The 18508-nt window shown below is 36.4% G+C and overlaps 3 protein-coding genes and 1 long non-coding RNA gene across 13 annotated transcripts; all 4 read left to right on the top strand.

Annotated features, from left to right (window-relative positions):
• The first annotated feature begins 3197 nt into the window (after positions 1-3197).
• On the top strand, positions 3198-6446 carry LOC121782472 (probable alkaline/neutral invertase B). Of its 2 annotated transcripts, XM_042180332.1 has the most exons (6): positions 3272-3316; positions 3454-3487; positions 3746-4225; positions 4648-5079; positions 5157-5715; positions 5864-6446. In XM_042180332.1, the coding sequence occupies exons 3-6, from the start codon at positions 3809-3811 to the stop codon at positions 6157-6159; spliced, it is 1704 nt and encodes a 567-aa protein (XP_042036266.1). In that variant the 5' UTR covers positions 3272-3316; positions 3454-3487; positions 3746-3808; the 3' UTR covers positions 6160-6446. The 2 variants fall into 2 exon arrangements, with proteins under 2 accessions (XP_042036275.1, XP_042036266.1); XM_042180341.1 differs by lacking the exon at positions 3454-3487 and having other exon boundaries at positions 3198-3316.
• Positions 6447-6934: 488 nt separating this feature from the next.
• On the top strand, positions 6935-10304 carry LOC121764294. 7 transcript variants are annotated; one of them, XR_006042554.1, is made up of 6 exons: positions 6935-7657; positions 7887-7956; positions 8492-8765; positions 8875-9038; positions 9110-9691; positions 9830-10304. It is a non-coding gene; the product is annotated as an uncharacterized LOC121764294 (long non-coding RNA). The 7 variants fall into 7 exon arrangements; XR_006042559.1 differs by having other exon boundaries at positions 9153-9691; XR_006042557.1 differs by having other exon boundaries at positions 6935-7820; positions 8875-9691.
• Positions 10305-10692: 388 nt separating this feature from the next.
• LOC121761463 (protein PGR-like) lies at positions 10693-13339 on the top strand. Of its 2 annotated transcripts, none has more exons than XM_042157118.1 (6): positions 10693-10821; positions 11845-12013; positions 12089-12202; positions 12362-12584; positions 12665-12913; positions 13112-13339. In XM_042157118.1, the coding sequence occupies exons 2-6, from the start codon at positions 11868-11870 to the stop codon at positions 13241-13243; spliced, it is 864 nt and encodes a 287-aa protein (XP_042013052.1). In that variant the 5' UTR covers positions 10693-10821; positions 11845-11867; the 3' UTR covers positions 13244-13339. The 2 variants fall into 2 exon arrangements, with proteins under 2 accessions (XP_042013052.1, XP_042013046.1); XM_042157112.1 differs by having other exon boundaries at positions 10707-10821; positions 11842-12013.
• A 548-nt stretch (positions 13340-13887) lies between these two features.
• Positions 13888-17416, top strand: LOC121770069 (WEB family protein At1g75720-like). Of its 2 annotated transcripts, none has more exons than XM_042166867.1 (2): positions 13888-14132; positions 16955-17416. In XM_042166867.1, exons 1-2 carry the CDS (start codon positions 13995-13997, stop codon positions 17318-17320), a joined length of 504 nt encoding a protein of 167 aa, XP_042022801.1. In that variant the 5' UTR covers positions 13888-13994; the 3' UTR covers positions 17321-17416. The 2 variants fall into 2 exon arrangements, with proteins under 2 accessions (XP_042022801.1, XP_042022810.1); XM_042166876.1 differs by having other exon boundaries at positions 16961-17416.
• The last annotated feature ends 1092 nt before the right edge of the window (positions 17417-18508 follow it).

The following is an 18508-nucleotide window of genomic DNA, read 5'->3' on the forward strand; positions in this document are numbered from 1 at the left end:
TAGAAAATGGAAGGTTTTGTTTCTAAAAATAAACTAGTTTGAGCGATCTCATTGCATTTTATATTTTGAGGCCCAAGCCCAACAAGTGAAACCCTTTGCATCTTGCGTTTTACAAAATCAATGCCAATTTTCAGATGTAATAAAAATTACCAACCACATTAAATGCAAACATATAATTCACCATCTTAAAATTCGGTGAGAGGTCTAATCCGGCCCTCCGTGTTTGCAGGTGTTGTTGGGGGTTCGACATGGGGTTTCAGGCTAGTACAGGGTGGGAGACGGGACCTTGATAGGGTCCTGGCATCACCCAAGTTCTGCACTGGAGAGCTTTCGATCGAACTGCATGCCCTTTCCTTTTTATGAAAAATTGAAATTTTAAATTTTTAATAGTAGTAACTTATTTTCTAATAAGATAAGTACAACATAATATCATCACAATCTCTATATCTTTCACAATTAAAGTAATTTGTCATTTTTTTAAGGTTATTTATTTTAATTTTCCCAAGTGCATGATAATTTTAAAAATATAAAAATTTAATTAAATTGTGATATCAGATTATAGTAATTGTATTCTGGCACAGAACTAATGAAGAAATGAGGTGTAGGTTTTAGATAACCCAATAATCCGATGCCACTTGTCATTGATCTTACCGTGACAGCTTCTATCCAGAATCCAGTGCAGTATTGCTAAATCCAATGTGGAAAATATTAAATTAATTATAATCCAGTTTATTTAATTTATTAATAGATTTCCAAAAGAGTAATGATAAACAACCAAATTTTGTACAACCAAAATAAAATTATATTAGTAATTTTGATATAGTAATTATATATTAAAATAATAAATGTAGTTCGTGGAAAAATTAAAATGACTTAATTAGTTTTGGTCTCATTTTCAATTTTTTATTTTTATATTTGAATTATCTCTCTATTCTTTTTCAAATTTAAATTAAAGTATGCATTAATTACATATTATGGTTCTAAAAAGTAAAAAATTATACACAAATCATTAATATATGACCATAATATTAGACCATCCGCAATGGGCGGACGATGGCACGCCCGATGGCGCGCATCGTCCGCGCCATTCATCGTCCGCCCCCACTGTGGGTGTGTGGCATAGGCCGCGGACGATAGTCGCGGCCTATGATTCGGGCGCGACTTAAACCGCTCCATTACGGACGTCGCGGACGATGGCCATCGTCTGCGACATCGTCCGCCCCATTGTGAAGGCCGCGGACGATGGTACGCGGATTCGTTTTTTTATATAAATCTCGTTTCTCATTCAGTTGTGCATACGAACATATCGACTATCTCTCAACATATTCTCTCTCAACATCCAACGAAAATGAATCCCGACGAAGACACCAATAGTTCTAGTTCGTCTGATTCCGGTCGTTCGATTGACGAAGCATTAGATGCAGCCGTTGAAGAGGCCATGGCGGCATGCTATTCGCAAATGCAGCGCGAGAAGGCGGCGGCTGCAGCGGCGGCTGAGCAAGTCTATCGTCCTATTCGACATAGGACGTATGTCCGACGCAACCACGAGGAAGCTCACAAGCGTCTGGTTGAAGACTATTTTGCCGAACAACCACGTTGGGGCCCGACTGTGTTCCACCGCCGGTTTCGAATGTCGAGGTACCTTTTTCTCAGTATTGTTCGTACATTGTCTTCACGTGAAGAATACTTCACGTTTCGGGAGGACGGCATCGGGAAACCCGGCCTTACACCATTGCAAAAGTGCACGACTGCTATTCTTCAGTTGGCATACGGCACCACGACGGACATTTTTGACGAGTACCTCCACTATGGGGAGACTACATGTCGCGAGTGTCTGAAGTACTTTTGTCGGGGGATAGTAGAGGCCTATGGCGACACATATTTGCGCAAGCCGACAGCCACTGATTGCCAGGGTCTGATGCAGATGCACGAGAGGGCGCACGGGTTTCCTGGGATGCTCGGGAGCATCGACTGTATGCACTGGCAGTGGAAGAACTGTCTGACGGCGTGGAGAGGCCAATTCACAAGTGGATACAAGGGCAGCCACCCGACGATGATCCTCGAAGCCGTCGCTGACTATCGGCTTTGGATCTGGCATGCTTACTTCGGCGTAGTCGGGTCGAACAACGACATCAACGTCCTCAACTCGTCCACCCTCTTCACCGACCAATGTAACGGCAACGGCCCGGCCATGGAGTTCACTGCAAACAGACGCCAATACCATATGGGGTACTACTTGGCCGACGGGATCTACCCACGGTGGCCAGTTTTCCTAAAGAAGGTCAGCTGCCCGATTGGTGAGAAAAGGGTTTTATTTGCGCAAAAGCAAGAGGCGGCGCGGAAGGATGTAGAGCGGGCATTTGGGGTGCTCCAATCACGGTGGGCAATTGTGAAAGGGCCTGCTCGTTTCTGGTACAAGGAAGTCATCGCCGATGTCATATATGCGTGCATAATCATGCACAACATGATAGTCGAGAGTGAAGGCGGAAGCATCACCGATTGGAATGACGACGACCGTGCATCTAGCTCTGCCAGCACATCGACCGAGACACCCGATAGAGGGTTACCGTTAGGTTTCGATGAGGTTTTATCTAGGCAGGCCTCAATGCGCAACCAACAGGAGCATGCGCAGCTCATGAGCGACATGATTGAAGAAGTGTGGGCTCGTAACCGCCGTCGCTGAGTTTGCGTTTTTTATTATTTCGCATTGTAATGTATTAATTTTTATTAAACGAATGAAGTTTTTAAAATTCGTATTTTAAATGTATTTTAGTTTTTTTTTTAATTCGTATGTATTTTGTAAATATTACAAAATTGATGATGTGGCGCGTCATAGGGCCCGCTTTAGGGCGCGCCTTAGGGCGCCCCACTGCAGGTGGAGAAGGAGGAGGATAAAAATGCTGACGTGGCGCGCCATAGGGCGCGCCTTAGGGCGCCCCACTACTGATGGTCTTATGCATCTTCCATATATGTCCATATATTTTTTAATTTTTGAATATATAAAATTTGGTCAAATAGATTTATTGTTTCCAAAATACCGACAAAGCCGCTGTCTAGAACTTGCCCCAATCCAAGGCTTCGGAAGTTCCCATGAAATCTGACGTGGCGGTCACCTGTCTCTTTCGGTTAGGTGGGATCTTTACCGGCTTATCAAGTCACACCAAATTTGCAACCGGATATTCCGGTAAGTCGCCCCGCCTACGTTCAACACTAAGTCTTCGTCTTCGTCTTCGTATTCACTCTTCTCATTCAACTTCAACCATTTCCACTCTTTTCCTATTTTTTCTATTTTCAATTTCTCGCCCACCCCTACAAGGTTAGCTTCTCTTCCTCGACCCCTTTCAATTTTTCTGATATTTTTAATATTAATTTGGTGGAGTTGTTAGGTTGAAAATTGCAATGCAATATCAAGATTGCTTTTTTATTTAATCATTCTCGTGTGTTTTACTGCAGGCGTGGGGAATATAATAAACCCTTAATTCAAAAGGTTTTAGAGTGTGATCCATGCTTTTCACGTCATTAGCGTTGATAATTACCATTAATTTTAGGAGAATTATTGGTTGTTTCAAAATCTGATAGAGTTGACTTTTTTTGTTGCTCATGAGTTGTGATGTAGTAGTGTTGCTTGTTGCTGTTGTAAAGATTTCAAAATAAAATAGCATTGCTTTGACTCTACTCTACATTTATGTGATTTGGGATTTATATATATCGAGGTTTTGAAGCTTTCATTTCTCCTCAACTGCAGATCTTTTGCATCCATTCATTAGGGACTGTTCTTTGAGCAGGTAAGAGGGGATTTTGTTGCAAGATGTCTCCAATTGTTGATGGTAATGGGAACGGTAAGCATAACGAATCGAGCTCCTCGATTTTTGAGATTGGGGAGTCGGATTTGTCCAGATTGTTGGAGAGACCAAAGGCTGTGAACATAGAGAGGAAGAGATCGTTTGATGAGAGGTCCATCAGTGAGCTCTCGATCTCATCCCCGCCCCGCCACTTCTACAAGAACAGTGAGAACTCGTCTCGTGTCTTTGACAACTTCGGGAGCATTCACTCCCCGGGGAGGTCTGGGGTGAGCACTCCTAGGTCGTTCTATTGTATGGAGACGCATCCAATAGTGGCTGAGGCATGGGAGGCCTTGCAGCGGTCTATAGTCCACTTCCGCGATCAGCCTGTGGGGACTTTAGCCGCCTTGGATAATTCGACTGAAGAGCTGAATTATGATCAGGTTGAAGCTTTATATGCTTAGATATTACTTATGTTGTGTCCCAATATAAGAAAGACTTGTTTATTTTCCTCTGGCTATGATTAGCATGATTTATGATTTGTTATTTTAATGTTTGATCATTGTCTGAATTTCAAGAATACTTGCTGTCTTGGAAAAGTCTTCACAGATTTGAGGTTTATAACTATTTCATTTGTATGTGAATCTTGCTTCCTCTGTTCTCTTATCAAACCTTTCGGCTTCTTCTTTCAATGGTGTGAGGACTGATAAACGCTCTAGAAATTATGTTCTTTACAAGCTTCTTTGTTCTATTTGAAGATAACATTTCTTGTTATTGATCTAGAGGTGTCATTCTTGTGCTATGATGTTTGAGACTTTTGATATATCTTTATGTATTTTGTTTACGTTTTACTTGGTGACAATAGGTGTTTGTGAGGGATTTTGTTCCTAGTGCTCTAGCTTTCTTGATGAACGGCGAACCTGAAATCGTCAAGAACTTTCTTCTGAAAACGTTGCGCCTCCAATCATGGGAGAAGAAGGTGGATAATTTCACTCTAGGGGCTGGGGTGATGCCCGCGAGTTTCAAGGTACTTCATGATCCTGTGAGGAACAACGAGACGATCATTGCTGATTTTGGAGAATGTGCTATTGGTAGAGTGGCTCCCGTTGATTCTGGTTTTTGGTGGATCATTCTGCTACGAGCATATACAAAGTCCACCGGTGACAACACTTTGGCCGAGATGCCTGAGTTCCAAAGAGGCATTAAGTTAATTCTGGCCTTATGCCTGTCTGAAGGCTATGATACTTTCCCAACCCTTTTGTGTGCTGATGGATGTAGTATGATTGATCGTCGGATGGTGAGTCTCGGTACTCTTTTTTCGTATTTTTTTAGTCGAACATGTATCTGATCATCTGCTCATGTTCCATCTTTCAGGGTGTTTATGGTTATCCAATAGAGATACAGGCGTTATTCTTCATGGCCTTGAGGTGTGCGTTGAATCTACTTAAGAACGACGAGGAAGGAAAAGATTTCTCCGATAGAGTGGTTAAGCGCCTCCACGCGCTTAGCTATCACATGAGAAGCTACTTTTGGCTGGACATCAAGCAGCTCAACGACATCTACCGTTACAAGACTGAGGAGTATTCGCACACTGCAGTGAATAAGTTCAATGTGATGCCCGATTCCCTCCCCGATTGGGTGTTTGATTTCATGCCAACTCGTGGAGGCTACTTCATCGGGAATGTGAGCCCCGCGAGGATGGATTTCCGTTGGTTCTGCTTGGGCAACTGCGTGGCCATTTTGTCATCCTTGGCAACTCCCGAGCAAGCTTCAGCTATAATGGACCTCATTGAATCACGTTGGGACGAGCTGGTTGGGGAGATGCCGTTGAAGATATGCTATCCGTCCATGGAAACCCATGAATGGAGAATCGTAACAGGCTGCGATCCGAAGAACACTAGCTGGAGTTACCACAATGGAGGCTCTTGGCCAGGTAACTTGCTGTCTCCTTTTGATTAAGTGTTGATTAAAGATTTCTAGTAGAAATAAAAAAATTTTGATCTTTGAAGCAAAATTCATTATATTGAACTTATAACTTACTTTAGATTATTTGCACATTTTGTGTTTGATGTGTTGTGCAGTCCTGCTATGGCTCCTCACAGCGGCATGCATCAAGTCCGGGCGCCCCCAGCTAGCAAGACGTGCCATCGAGCTTGTGGAGGCACGTCTGTCGAAGGATCACTGGCCGGAGTACTATGACGGGAAGCTGGGGCGTTACATGGGGAAGCAGGCACGCAAGTACCAGACGTGGTCGATCGCGGGGTATTTGGTGGCGAAAATGATGCTGGAGGATCCTTCCCATTTGGGAATGATATCACTTGAAGAAGACAAGCAGATGAAACCTCATATCAAAAGATCTGCATCTTGGATGTGTTGACACACACATCATATTTGTAGTGAAATTCCACTACAACTTACTGCAATAATTTTCTCTTGTTATGGACATCATCAACACACTTAAGTCTTGAACCTTGTTTTTGGTCCATTTTTGTTATGGGAAGTTGTAAGAAAACACTGCAGTGCGTCGTTATACACAATGTTTTTGTCTCTTCGATTCGATGTCTCTGTGGATCAAAATAGTGTCTTCAGTTGTAAAATACATGTAATGAATATTGAATACTCTTCTCGTCCCTTATTGCGAAAAAACAAAGACTTCAAAATAAATTGTTATGAGTATCTATTCAAATCATAAAAACTAGTAGTGCTACTGTATTAAATAACAATGTTTTAATTGTCCTATTCTTATATAAAATGATACTTACTACTCTTTTGGTAAATAGTAGTCAAAACTTCATTATTTCATTAAAATAAGTAATACTATTACGTTTCACTTTCTTTTTGAACTTTGATGAAACGACGTTATTTTAGCAAGTATGTCGCTTAGTACACACACAATTAAGAAAAATTATACCTTTTGAATTTTGATATAGTAATACTCAATTTTCAAATGTTAAGGTCTTACGGATATAATAAGAATTTTGACAATTTACACTAAGGATTATATTAATGACAATGATAAAATAAGAATTAAGAAGGTTTGCATCTTTTTACCCTGGCCGTCCGATATTAAAATGACGTCACTGAAGACAGTTGCGGTCGTTATTTCGTTTTCTTAACATCGTCTCTCTCTTCGCCTCACACCCAACACACACTCAGCGTGACTGCACTATCTTTCATTTTCTGCAAATTATTGAACTTGAGAGACATAGAGAGAGAGAGAACATTCTCTCTTTCATCGCCATTTCTCCTATTTATAATATTTCTTTTAAGATTTTACGATGTTTGAACTTTGAAGATTTCTCATTCTGTGTTTTTCACCTCAGTTTTTAAGGTTCTTGCTGAAGCCAAGATTCTATTTTCTTCTATTTCTTTCAGATTTTCAACAATGGCATTCTGAATCAAGATAAGTTTGAAGCAAAACAAGGCGCAAGATTTTTCCTTTCTACCCTTTTTCGTCACATGATTGAGGTCAAGAATCTCCAAAAGAGACGATGTCGCCCTCCCTCTTCTCCTTTTGTGAGACAGTGAGAGAGAAAGCTGCGAGTGTGCAGGTGTGTGTGTGTGTGAGAGAGAGAGAGAGTGAGAGAGCATAAAGGGCAACAACAATCACTTTCCTTGCCCCCCTTTGCTTTAAAGCACACAAAAATGGAACAAAGCTCATTTCGCAAACAGGAAAATGCACTTCTTTATCTTCCCTAATCAATTCTCTCTTCCTTTCTGTTGAGCCCTTTTTTTCTCAAAATCTGATCTCTAATTCTTTCAGCCAATTTCCCATCGTTTAGTAGATAAGCACAAATGTGGGACTATTCATTGTGTAGTCGGCTGCCTTATGCATCATTCCTTTTTCTTGTTACAATCATCAAAGTAAATTAAAGGTACTAAACAACAAAAAGGTGCTGTCTTCACTTGGGATATATTTTTGTCCCATCATATGCTTCCTTTTCTTTCTCCTGTTCATAATTTTGGAAGTTTGTGTTTGAGTGATACTTGAGCTGCAATGGGCTCTGTTGCATTTGGTGGCAAAGATGAGAATTACAAGTATGATTGAAATTATGAGAAATCAGAGAGTTTGTTTATGATGCTAATTGCTCTCCTATTCTGCAGATTCGTGATGGATGTGGTGTTGTTAATTATGCCTCGATTCCTCGGAAAATACGGTCTGGCAGGTGGTTATGTAAGCTCAAAGCTTATCATTGTGATTTTTTGATTGAAGTTTGTTTAAGGGAAGACTGATTGGATCCTACTCATCTTCTAGTTGCTTTCTTGTGCACCAAACTTTTTCTTACCTTTTGTTTCTTTACTGGCTTTTCTTGCTTGCTTTTGGCAGTTGAAGATTCTCTATGTTGCTTTATCTGAACTAATGAGGAATGAACTTTGGAAAATGGAAATGTGTGATTTTTTTTGTAACTCTTCTTTTTAGCTGTAGTGTAGTAACTTTGACTCTTTCCATGTGATGACTGGCTGACTTCTTCATTTAATTTATAAATATGGAGTATCTTTTTTAGATGATGTTTTGTGGGAATCTCTTTCATTTTGTAGTCATTTTTTACTTTACTTATTACTGCAATTTGTTGTAGACAATTTGCTGCAAGCCTAAAGGCAATTTTTAAGTCCTTATTCAACCAGATGAAATTTGTTTCTGTCATTGAAGTGTATACAGAAATCAATGCTTAAAGTTTTGTGTACATGTCTGTTTTTTTATGTTGTAGCCATAAAAAAGCGAGGCCGTGAGTATACTTCACCGTTGGTAACTTCAAGGAAGCAGCATCGTGCATCGACTATAGATGATACACTCAGAAAAGAGGCTGCTAAGAAATCCAAACTGAATAAGAACATGAATGAGAGAAATCAATTATGCATTCTTCGCATTCTTACCTTTTCAGAAGCAGAGACGCATCACTAAGGAAGAAGTGGCCGAAACCTTGTATGCTTTGGCTGGTATGTTCTCTGATGCTGATCAGCAGAAAATTGTCGACGAAGAAGGTATCTTGCTCAAGGTTTCGAGCATTGTATTTTTTTTTGTTCAGTTGATCGCTGTGTGACTATATCGTCTCATCACATGCTCAACCATTCTAAATGCCTCTTTGAGCAGATACCCGTCCGACACCACAAGAAGAGACTAGGAAAATTAGCTCAAAAGCAACTCTTGGAGCTGTTTGTCCTTCAAATGTGGTGAAATCAACAGCAGAAGTCGTATCCCGAACATTAAAAGCTCGACAACCCAACCTTTTTTTTCTCTAGCAAGCAGGCGGCGAAGTAAAAGTTTTTCTCATGTCTTTTAGAATTTAGCTATTTTGTTCTTACTGGCTCACTTATTTATATTGCAGATCATTAGTATCAATAATTGACATGAATCAAAGTGGTGAACAGGAATTTCACTTGGATCATACCAGAATTGCTGCTGAATCGAACAAGTCGTGGAAGAGGTGTTTATCGCATGTTTACATAAGTCGTCTTATCAAAGTCTTGCAAATATCAGACAGAAAAGGATGGCCTATTCAACCAGCAGCTTTTCAAAATGCAGACAACCAGATTCTGAGAACAAGAAACAGCAATACCTATTTTAGTGCCATCGACTTAGTAGCTGCTGAAAAGGATTCATCTGAAACCCGTATAGGTATCCTTCTGAGCAAGAGGCCTATCCAGGATCAGCAGATGGCTTCTGAAACCTCTGCAAAGCAGGTTGGCTCTGTATGAGAATGCAGGGATACGACTTTTTATGTTTGGGGACGGAGCTTTGTGGTTTGGACACCGGTGAGAATGCAAAGGCAGCAGGATGTTTTCTCAAGCCTCCTAAACAGTACCACATGGCATACACACAAAACCAGTCCAATGTGCTTTGTTCACAGCCCCTGTATGGTTATTCTTCGTCTTCGCACAGTCTTAATTTAGCTTCCACAGCACAACAGGTAACACCATTTTGTCATGTTAAATTGAAAAGGCAACTGCAGAATATGATGGTGATGATATGCTTTCGGATATGGTTAACATTGCCTTGATGATAGTCCGAATGGCAAGAGAATAATTCATGCTTTATCGGCGTGCAGGTGGTGCAGCTCTCTCAGTATCATAGCAGCAGAACAGGACAGCAGCAGAAGTGGCCGGCTCGGCTTTATAACACGAGAGAAGGTGGTGCGCCATGCCTTCCTCTCAACTGGAGAAATGAAACCGTGCTGAACTCTCTGTTCCCACATCTGCAACAACTCTCACCTTCAAAACAGCAGGTTATGGCTATCAACACGACGTCAGCTCCCAATAGACATAGCAACCTGCCTTTCGGATTCGAGAGAAACAGAACCTTATTCCATCCTGAAAATATGGCCTGCAACCACCACCTTTGACATGGATAAAAGACTGCCAAAAATATCATCATTTGTTTATTACGTATTTCTCTTTTTTTTGGTTAAAATCTACAGAACTTGAGTCATTGAACTATTCTGCAGCAAACTGCTATAGGATTTGTACTACTTAATATAAATTTAGTTAATGAGTTAATGATAAGTGACAACATTTACATGAAAAGATCTGGTTTTTCTCTTCCTTCAAATGCATAAACTTTCAATTGTTCTAATATTTCGCATGGTTATTAAATTATCCACAAACTAATTTCATTTTGGCTTAGCTGAAATAGCGTAGGGATACAACTACGCCGTATACTACATCGACCATTTAAGCCATACATGTAGAGGCAGGTAAGCCATACAAAAACCTATAAATTCGGACTTGATTTATTACGCTGTAGTATATATTTTTTTATTTCGATTTAATTCTAATTCTAAAATTTTAAATAGAGGGTTCCTTTTTTTAAATAAAACGTATAGATTCAGTAGGAGTATTAGATTTGACATATTAAATATAAAACAAATTGATATTCATAATAAAAGAAATTATAAATTATAAGCACAGCAAGCTGCTCTACTCCGTTTGACCAATAAATTAACAATTAGGTGGGGAGATTCAATCCCCATTCAAAACCGCAGAAAACTGAAGTGAAACTTCATCCATAATTTCATTTACACTACTTTCAGGAGTTTCCGAGGTAAAAATTCTATCTTTTATTCAAATTTTTTTGTTTCGTTGAATGTTTGTGTGAAGAAAGCCCTCCTTAAATGATAGAGGATTAAGCAAGTGAGTGAGCAGTAGTTTTGTTTAGAACGACAAGCTAAAATTAGGGCTTTGTGGGATTTGTTTTATTTCCTTGAATGTTGCTGAATTTGTGGAAATATCAGAAATGTTTTGACATTATGTGATTTTTTTCAATGTCCGTACAGTTTCTTTGAGTTGGATAACATGTTACTTATTGATTTCTTCTGTGGTTCCATCCTTAGAGGGAATGCCTTTTCGTGTGTTTCTTGATGTACATTACAAGTTGATATTCATAATTTCATAGTACTATTATTCTAAGGTTCCACTATATAGAAAAAGTATGTTTTTTTTTGGTGATTAGAGGCATTTAAAAGATTGAAATATAGAGTAGAATGTGGGGTCGTGTTGTAAGAAGGAAAGTGTTATACGACCGCGGGACACCATATATAGTAATTTTTCTATAGTTTTTGCGCGGAGGAGGCATTTAAATGTCCCCTTTATGGTTATTTTGCATAGTTTCTCATTGTTTTATGTGTTACGATTTCATGCTCTTCATATACAGTTCGTTTATCCGGTTGTTTCACCAGACTGATTTGAAGAAAATTGCTATGTTATTGATTCGTTGTGTCTATGAGATTCAAGTGCATGTATTTATGTTAGAATGGTGTATGATGGGATGAGACGCCCCTTCGCTCAAATAATTGATCACAAAGAATGGCTTATGATCGTCGCTTTAAAGGGGAACGTTAATTATACCAGCACTGTCACTATCCTTGTTGATGGCATTGCTGGACCATGAAATGGAAACTTGTTTTTTCGAGTTCCGTTTTCGCTTTAACCCACCACTCTTATTTGGTTGCGTTCTTGCTGTAGTTAACAAATGTTCTAATAGGATTTCTGTCTATCCAACTTCCAACCCGTTGAATAGAATTATGGTGCTTCACTAATTCAGAATTTTCATTTTTATTCTTAGCAGGTCCAAAGCTGAACAAGTCGAAAATGGAAAGAAATTTAGTCCAACCATTGGCTGCAGCAGTTCTTTCAGCTGCAATTTCCATCAGATCCTACCGAAAGAAGTCCCTAGACTTTTCTGGCGCTCTTTCTGGTTTTGCTGTTATGACAATTCATATTGCCGTCAATTACAGGTATCTGCAGCTTGCCTCTTATGTATCGCCTATTATAAAATTTTCTCTTTTTTATGGTATTTGCATTAATTGAAGGTTTGCTGCTGTGTTACTTGGCTTTTTTGTAACTTCATCAATGCTAACCAAAGTTGGAGAGGACAAAAAGAAGAAAGTTGATGCTGATTTTAAGGAGGGTGGCCAACGCAATTGGTATTTTTGTCTGTTTCACCTAGTTGATCTGATTCAAGTTATGTCTCTCTATTTTTTTTTTCTGGATATTGTATTATTTAGAGTTCATCAAGTGTCTGTATAGGGCCCTCTAGGTGAGTTTATTACGACAAACGACGTTGATTTGTCTTTGCTTCACAGGATACAAGTTCTCGCTAATAGTGGCATAGCAACAGTTTTAGTCCTGATTGCTTGGACGCAGGTGGGAACTCAGGACTTTTGTCTGAATTCAAAAGAATCACGCCTTATGACCTATCTAGCTGGTGGTATTCTTGGTCACTACTGTTGCTCCAACGGAGACACATGGTCATCCGAGCTCGGGGTTCTCAGTGATGACCAGCCACGCCTTATCACAAACTTCAAGGTATCCACACGCACACTACTATCATTATTTCATTTCTCGTGTATATCTACTGTCTTACCGTTTTTTTTTCATTAATCTAGCCGGTTCAGAAGGGCACTAATGGTGGTGTGACGAGGGCAGGACTCGTTGCTGCTGCAGCTGCAGGCTCTGTGCTTGGAATTACAATGGTTATCCTAGGATTTATGACTACCAACTGTACTTTCGATGTAGCCATGAAGCAGCTATTGTTGATACCGGTTTCTGCTCTTTCTGGACTGTGTGGAAGCGTTATCGATTCTTTATTGGGAGCAACCCTCCAATACAGTGGTTTCTGCAGTGTCCGAAAGAAGGTGATATTTTACATCTTAATTCGAGTGGGGACTACGTGAGTTTTAATGCAAAATTGGTACGGTAGTGAAAAGTGATATTATTAGAAAAAACTTGCAAAAAAAAGGTGACAAATTTTTTTGGACGACTTAAAATCGAAAAACAAGACTATTGAAGAAATTTGCTTAAACCTTGAAAGTTGTTTGGTCTTGAAATTGCAGGTTGTGAGCAAAGGCGGGCCAACGGTAAAGAGGATCTCGGGTCTTAGCATACTCGACAACAATGCAGTAAACTTCGTGTCGGTTCTGTTGACGACTGTGCTGACTTCCGTAGCTTGTTCATACATATTCTAGTTGGAGGGTTTGGATCTTCAATCCCCAAGTGTAACAAATAGTCTTGGAGCATTATTTCAATCAATCAAAAGAATGGTTTTTGCTTCTCTTTTTACACATCCTAGTTTGAAATCTACCTTTTCCTACTTTGAGATCATGTAAATGAATACATGAATAAAAGAAATACTACAACAAATCATGCTAACGTGGACTAACCGATAGAAGTATTCACATAAAATGTAGCATAATATTTCTCCCTATATGTTAAAAATAAATTTCAGATTCATTTTTTTTCATATTGTTAAATATATTTGAACCCAAAGAAATGAATTTCGTCACAAATGCAATCCGAATTGAGACGAGATCCGAATAGATCCAAACTAAATTTTAAATTTCAATTTGATTGGGATCGAATATTCGAATTTTGAGTATTTTGCTCGATAGTTTATTGGATTGAACATGAAACATGTATGAATTATTGAGCATATCATATCCAATTATATAACACAAAAAAAAAGTAGTGAAAAGGAACCCCATATAACTTGATGCTCAATCAAAATACATATGCAGCAGCAACCACATCTCTAGTGAAGTGGACGCGAAGAAACGAACCTCTTCCTACTTAACAAAATACTCCCCACTCATTACATGCACCAACAAAATCACACACACACACACACCTCCAACAAAACCACCAAAAAATTAGTCTTTCTATTAAAAAAAATTTTTGATTAATTTTGTCAATTGTTACAATCAAGTGATTGAGTTGAGGATGGAAGGCGGCGGAGTGGCGACGGCGAACAAGGCGGAGATCGACACGAGCGCCCCGTTCCGGTCGGTTAAAGAGGCGGTGATGTTGTTCGGAGAGAGAGTTCTTGCAAGTGAAGTTTATGCTAGCAAGCTCAAAGAGGTGTGTGATCTTTTCTCCTCGCCAAATTTAAGTAAATATGACTTGCAAGAGATAGAATATTGTTTTAATTTTTGCATGTTTTGCATTAAGCATATTTCAGTGTATTCTTTTCTTTAAATAGGAACCAATACTTGAAATCCATTTGGTAATTAATAAAAATTTTACATCGAAAGAGCATATGATTCAAGACTAAAGAATAATTAAAAACCAATCTCGATGATTTATCTTTGTACCATTCATATTTAGTTGTCATAAAACGAAATATTACTATGATGCATAAAATTGCACCAAAGTGCACAAAATTTTATTCAATTTTGATTTCGGCATGGACCAAACTTTGTTCGTAAATACACTAACTTTCGATTCTTCTAATTTTTCACATTGTTGTCAATTTTCGACAAATTAATACTATCATCCAACAACATTTACTACCTCAATCATTTATGTTTGTGACAAGCAAAGCAACAAAAGTTTATGTATTTGAAGGCAAAATTTTTATTTCCGGTGGAAAATAAAAAGAGTAGTGCTAAATGGTCATATTATGATTTATGGTCAACCATAAAATTAAAATATTAATAAAAAAATGTACATTTATTGCTGATTCACTTTAATTTATTTCATCTAGAAAGTAGCAATTTGTTTTGGACTATATTATCCTTGAACATTAACACTCCATAAATAACAAATAGAAATGTAACCCTCTTTTCAATTCTTTTATGTTGATTTCGTATCCCTTTCTATTTTTTATTTACTATTATTTTATATTTTTATTTAAATTTTGTGTAAAATTAATTTTAAAATTATAATATAAATATCTAATGATATTATAATTTCAATTGTTACTAATTATTTTTGTTCTCCTTTATATAAAATAAGTCAATTATTAATAATTAGTATTTACATAATTATAACAAAATATATGTAAATATTATACTAGTATACATTATAAAAAAAGTAATTCACGTTTTTAGAGGGGACAATGTTTCAATATTAAAAGTATACTTAGAAAATATCTTATTCCGGAAACATAAATTAGACAATTGGAAATTACTTAATTGAACATCCATTAAATAAATTAAAATCCAAGATAATTTATAAAGCTAAGTTATGACAAATACTCATATATAGTTTATAATCAGTTTAAAACATTCAACAATCAATTAATCGAAAATGAGTAATATACCAAGATAAGTAAATTAAACATAGTTCAGTTTCAACTTTGATCACTAATTTAATTACATGTTTCAATGATTATAATTTATAAGTAATTTATACTATAATTACAACAAAAAATATTATAAAGATATTTTTTAATACAACTAAGGACGTTAATTTGTGTTCTTAAAAAATAATCTTTTTGTGGTGTATGAATCATTATAGTTGTGAATATCACAATTTTAAATTTATAAGTCAAATTAATTATCGATAATTTAATTTACTATTACCCGTGTATCTTGTTAATTAGGAAATCAATTTAGTAGTATGTAATATTTTTATTAAGTTATATAATATCATATCATGATATAATACTACTGTATTATGTAAAAATAAAATATTACTACTATAAAACTTAGAGTAGTCTATCACAGGGCACCAACTACCAAAACTCATCCATTAAGCTCATTTTCATCCCTCGTTTCTTACAATTAAATAAAAATCTACTCTATAGAAAAAACATAACAAGTTAGGAGTTTAATTTTAAATTAAAACTTATATAGACAAAATATCATTACGTATCACCCCCATCCCCCATCACACGTTAACTATGATGTCACAACCAATTATTGATCATCTCACAAATTAATTCATAAAATATTTAATATTTATATATGATATCACAACTTCTTTAATCTCACTTTTAATTCGATCTTCATCTTGGTCATTTTAGTAGTACTATTAATTTGATTGCATAAAATATTTTTATTGTGATCAAAGGAAGTGAATGGTTTGTGGAGAGAAAAGAATATGTTAATCATGAAGAAAATAAGAGCTCTTAATAGTATATACCTTCTCCGTCTCCTAAAAATAAGAATTTTTGAAATGGAACGTGTTTTAATGCAAAATTAAAAATAAGAGATAGAAAGAAAAATGTGTTAAAAGAAAATGGATATCATAAGAAATTTCCTCAAATAGAAAGTTTCTATTTTTCAGGGACGGCGGATTAAAAAGGAATGTTTTTTTATTTATGGGGACGGAAGTAGGAATTTTAATCAATGATAGTTTTATTATCAATAGTAATAATACTACTATTATTCAATTTAATCCACAAATGATCATGTACCTTATGATAATAGCAACATAATTAATAATAACAATAATAATACATTGAATTATGTAATAATAATTTTTAGTACACAAATAAATAGTATAATGGTTATGAAGCTATATTACTATATATTTCAATGATTAATAACAAATATTTATTGGTATAACTAAATTCAATCAGTATAAATTTTCAGTTTCTCAAATTTAAAATAAACAATGCATGTGGCTGCATAGCATAATTAATAACTGGATAATACACATTACATTTAAATAAATAATACATTATATAAAAATATATTAGTAAAAATAAAAAAAAAAACTGAAAGAAGTTGAAAATAAAAGAAATATTAATAATGGATTATGGAATTGAAACTTAGTCACTGCAATTAAGTAGAAGGGTAATAGTGTAGCATTGTTTGAGCATTAAATAAGGTAATTAAATGATTTCTATTCACAATATTTATATTTACTAAAATGTCATTTTATGGCCGGCCATAATATGGCTGCATAGCATTTCCCAAATAAAAAAACTATAGGAGTTACTATTAGCAATGCAGCTGCAGGAAGAGGCGGGCGAGGCCTCGGAGTTGGAGGAGACGAAGCAGCGCCTGGAAAAGGCGCGGGAGGAGAGCGAGCACATGGCCCAATACCTCTCCTCCCTACAACAGGAGCTCCACCAGACCAAAATGGAGCTCCAAAGCTTGAAGAAAGAGGCAACCAACGACGTCGAATTTCAGAGGAGGAGATGCGTCACCTTCGCGAATCCTCCGCTGGTGGCTCAAGTGGCGCTGCCGCCGCCGCCGCAGCAGGGAATGTTCCAGAGACATCCCTCTCTCAAGAAGAAGAAAAAGAAGGCGATCATCCCTTTCATTGGAGGGATATTTTCGAAGAAGAAAGGAAGCTCTGAGGTTTCATTTGCATGAATAACTAATTAAGTAATTCCATTTCAATAAATCACGACAGTTTTCTCGTATCTACTCTTCGAACCTAGGATGCTAATTGTTATGTTTATGAATTCTTTTTTGGTTCCACTTTTTTTTGTTACATATTTTATATTCTAGCTTGGTCTTGGAGTAAGTTGACAAGATGCTTGGTTCGAGTATTGGAGATGCAAAATAATTTAATTAATTAAGGAAACTAGACGTAATTAAAATCATTCTTTATAACTTTTTCGTGTGTGCTTTTGCAAAGTAAAATAACAATGAAGAAACGAATCTAGCAATTAAATGTGTAATTAAAAAAATGAAAGTAATTCTTGAGTGAAGCGCTCCTACATATAGTATTTAATACAATACTAAAAAAATTAAATAATTACAAGAATAAATATTATTACCAAATCATTTTAACCACAGATAATTCACTTTTTATTTGAGACATATTGTGATTTGTTTATAAGAATAATCGTTTTTTATGCAAATAACATTAATTTTTATTCATAATACTTTTGCAAAGTTGCTTTCAATAATCAGAATATTACTAATTTTCAACGAAATGATTTTCATTATGATCGACACCAGCAAATTAATTTATCTATCTCTAAATATTGTACAAACTCTAAACTATGATTTAGACTGTTAGAAAATGTCAACAAATGATAAAATTGTAGCAACAAAAAATGTCAACGTTTGATGCTATGTTGACATTGTGTTGACATTTTTTGTTGTAGTTATTTTGTCATATATTGACATTTTCCAATGGTTCAACTCATAGTTTAGAGTTTGTAGAATATTTAAAGTTTGCATTTTATCACTACCCCTAACTATATACAAATGTTATGTATATATTGTTTACAATTAAGAAAAAAAACTAAATACAAATGTTTTAATTATTCTTTCAAATATTTCCAACTCTTCTACTAATTTTATTTATTATTATCAAAATTTATGCATTTATATCTTTTGTGATATAATTATGGTACTTTATGGTTTTAATTTTCTTATAATATACCAGCTCCCTTCGACCAAGAAAAATAGTTTTTGTAGTGTACAATATATGTTCTAATGCAAAAATGATAAATTAATTTATATATAGATATAGAGAAAAAAAATGATTGGAGTATTTTTTAGTGGAAAATGAGATATATCTCATTAGAGAAATAAATTTATTATAAA

The sequence above is a fragment of the Salvia splendens genome, chromosome 2 (genome assembly GCF_004379255.2).
Source record: "Salvia splendens isolate huo1 chromosome 2, SspV2, whole genome shotgun sequence".
NCBI classification, from domain to species: domain Eukaryota; kingdom Viridiplantae; phylum Streptophyta; class Magnoliopsida; order Lamiales; family Lamiaceae; genus Salvia; species Salvia splendens.

Excerpts from the sequence above, each read along its gene's own strand:
- LOC121782472 (XM_042180341.1), top strand. The coding sequence starts at position 3,809 with ATGTCTCCAATTGTTGATGGTAATGGGAACGGTAAGCATAACGAATCG. Across the intron at positions 4,226-4,647 it reads AAGAGCTGAATTATGATCAG|GTGTTTGTGAGGGATTTTGT; the intron begins GTTGAAGCTTTA and ends TGGTGACAATAG. Across the intron at positions 5,716-5,863 it reads CAATGGAGGCTCTTGGCCAG|TCCTGCTATGGCTCCTCACA; the intron begins GTAACTTGCTGT and ends TGTGTTGTGCAG.
- LOC121761463 (XM_042157118.1), top strand. The coding sequence starts at position 11,868 with ATGGAAAGAAATTTAGTCCAACCATTGGCTGCAGCAGTTCTTTCAGCT. Across the intron at positions 12,014-12,088 it reads CATATTGCCGTCAATTACAG|GTTTGCTGCTGTGTTACTTG; the intron begins GTATCTGCAGCT and ends CATTAATTGAAG. Across the intron at positions 12,585-12,664 it reads GCCTTATCACAAACTTCAAG|CCGGTTCAGAAGGGCACTAA; the intron begins GTATCCACACGC and ends TCATTAATCTAG.
- LOC121770069 (XM_042166867.1), top strand. The coding sequence starts at position 13,995 with ATGGAAGGCGGCGGAGTGGCGACGGCGAACAAGGCGGAGATCGACACG. Across the intron at positions 14,133-16,954 it reads ATGCTAGCAAGCTCAAAGAG|CTGCAGGAAGAGGCGGGCGA; the intron begins GTGTGTGATCTT and ends TTAGCAATGCAG.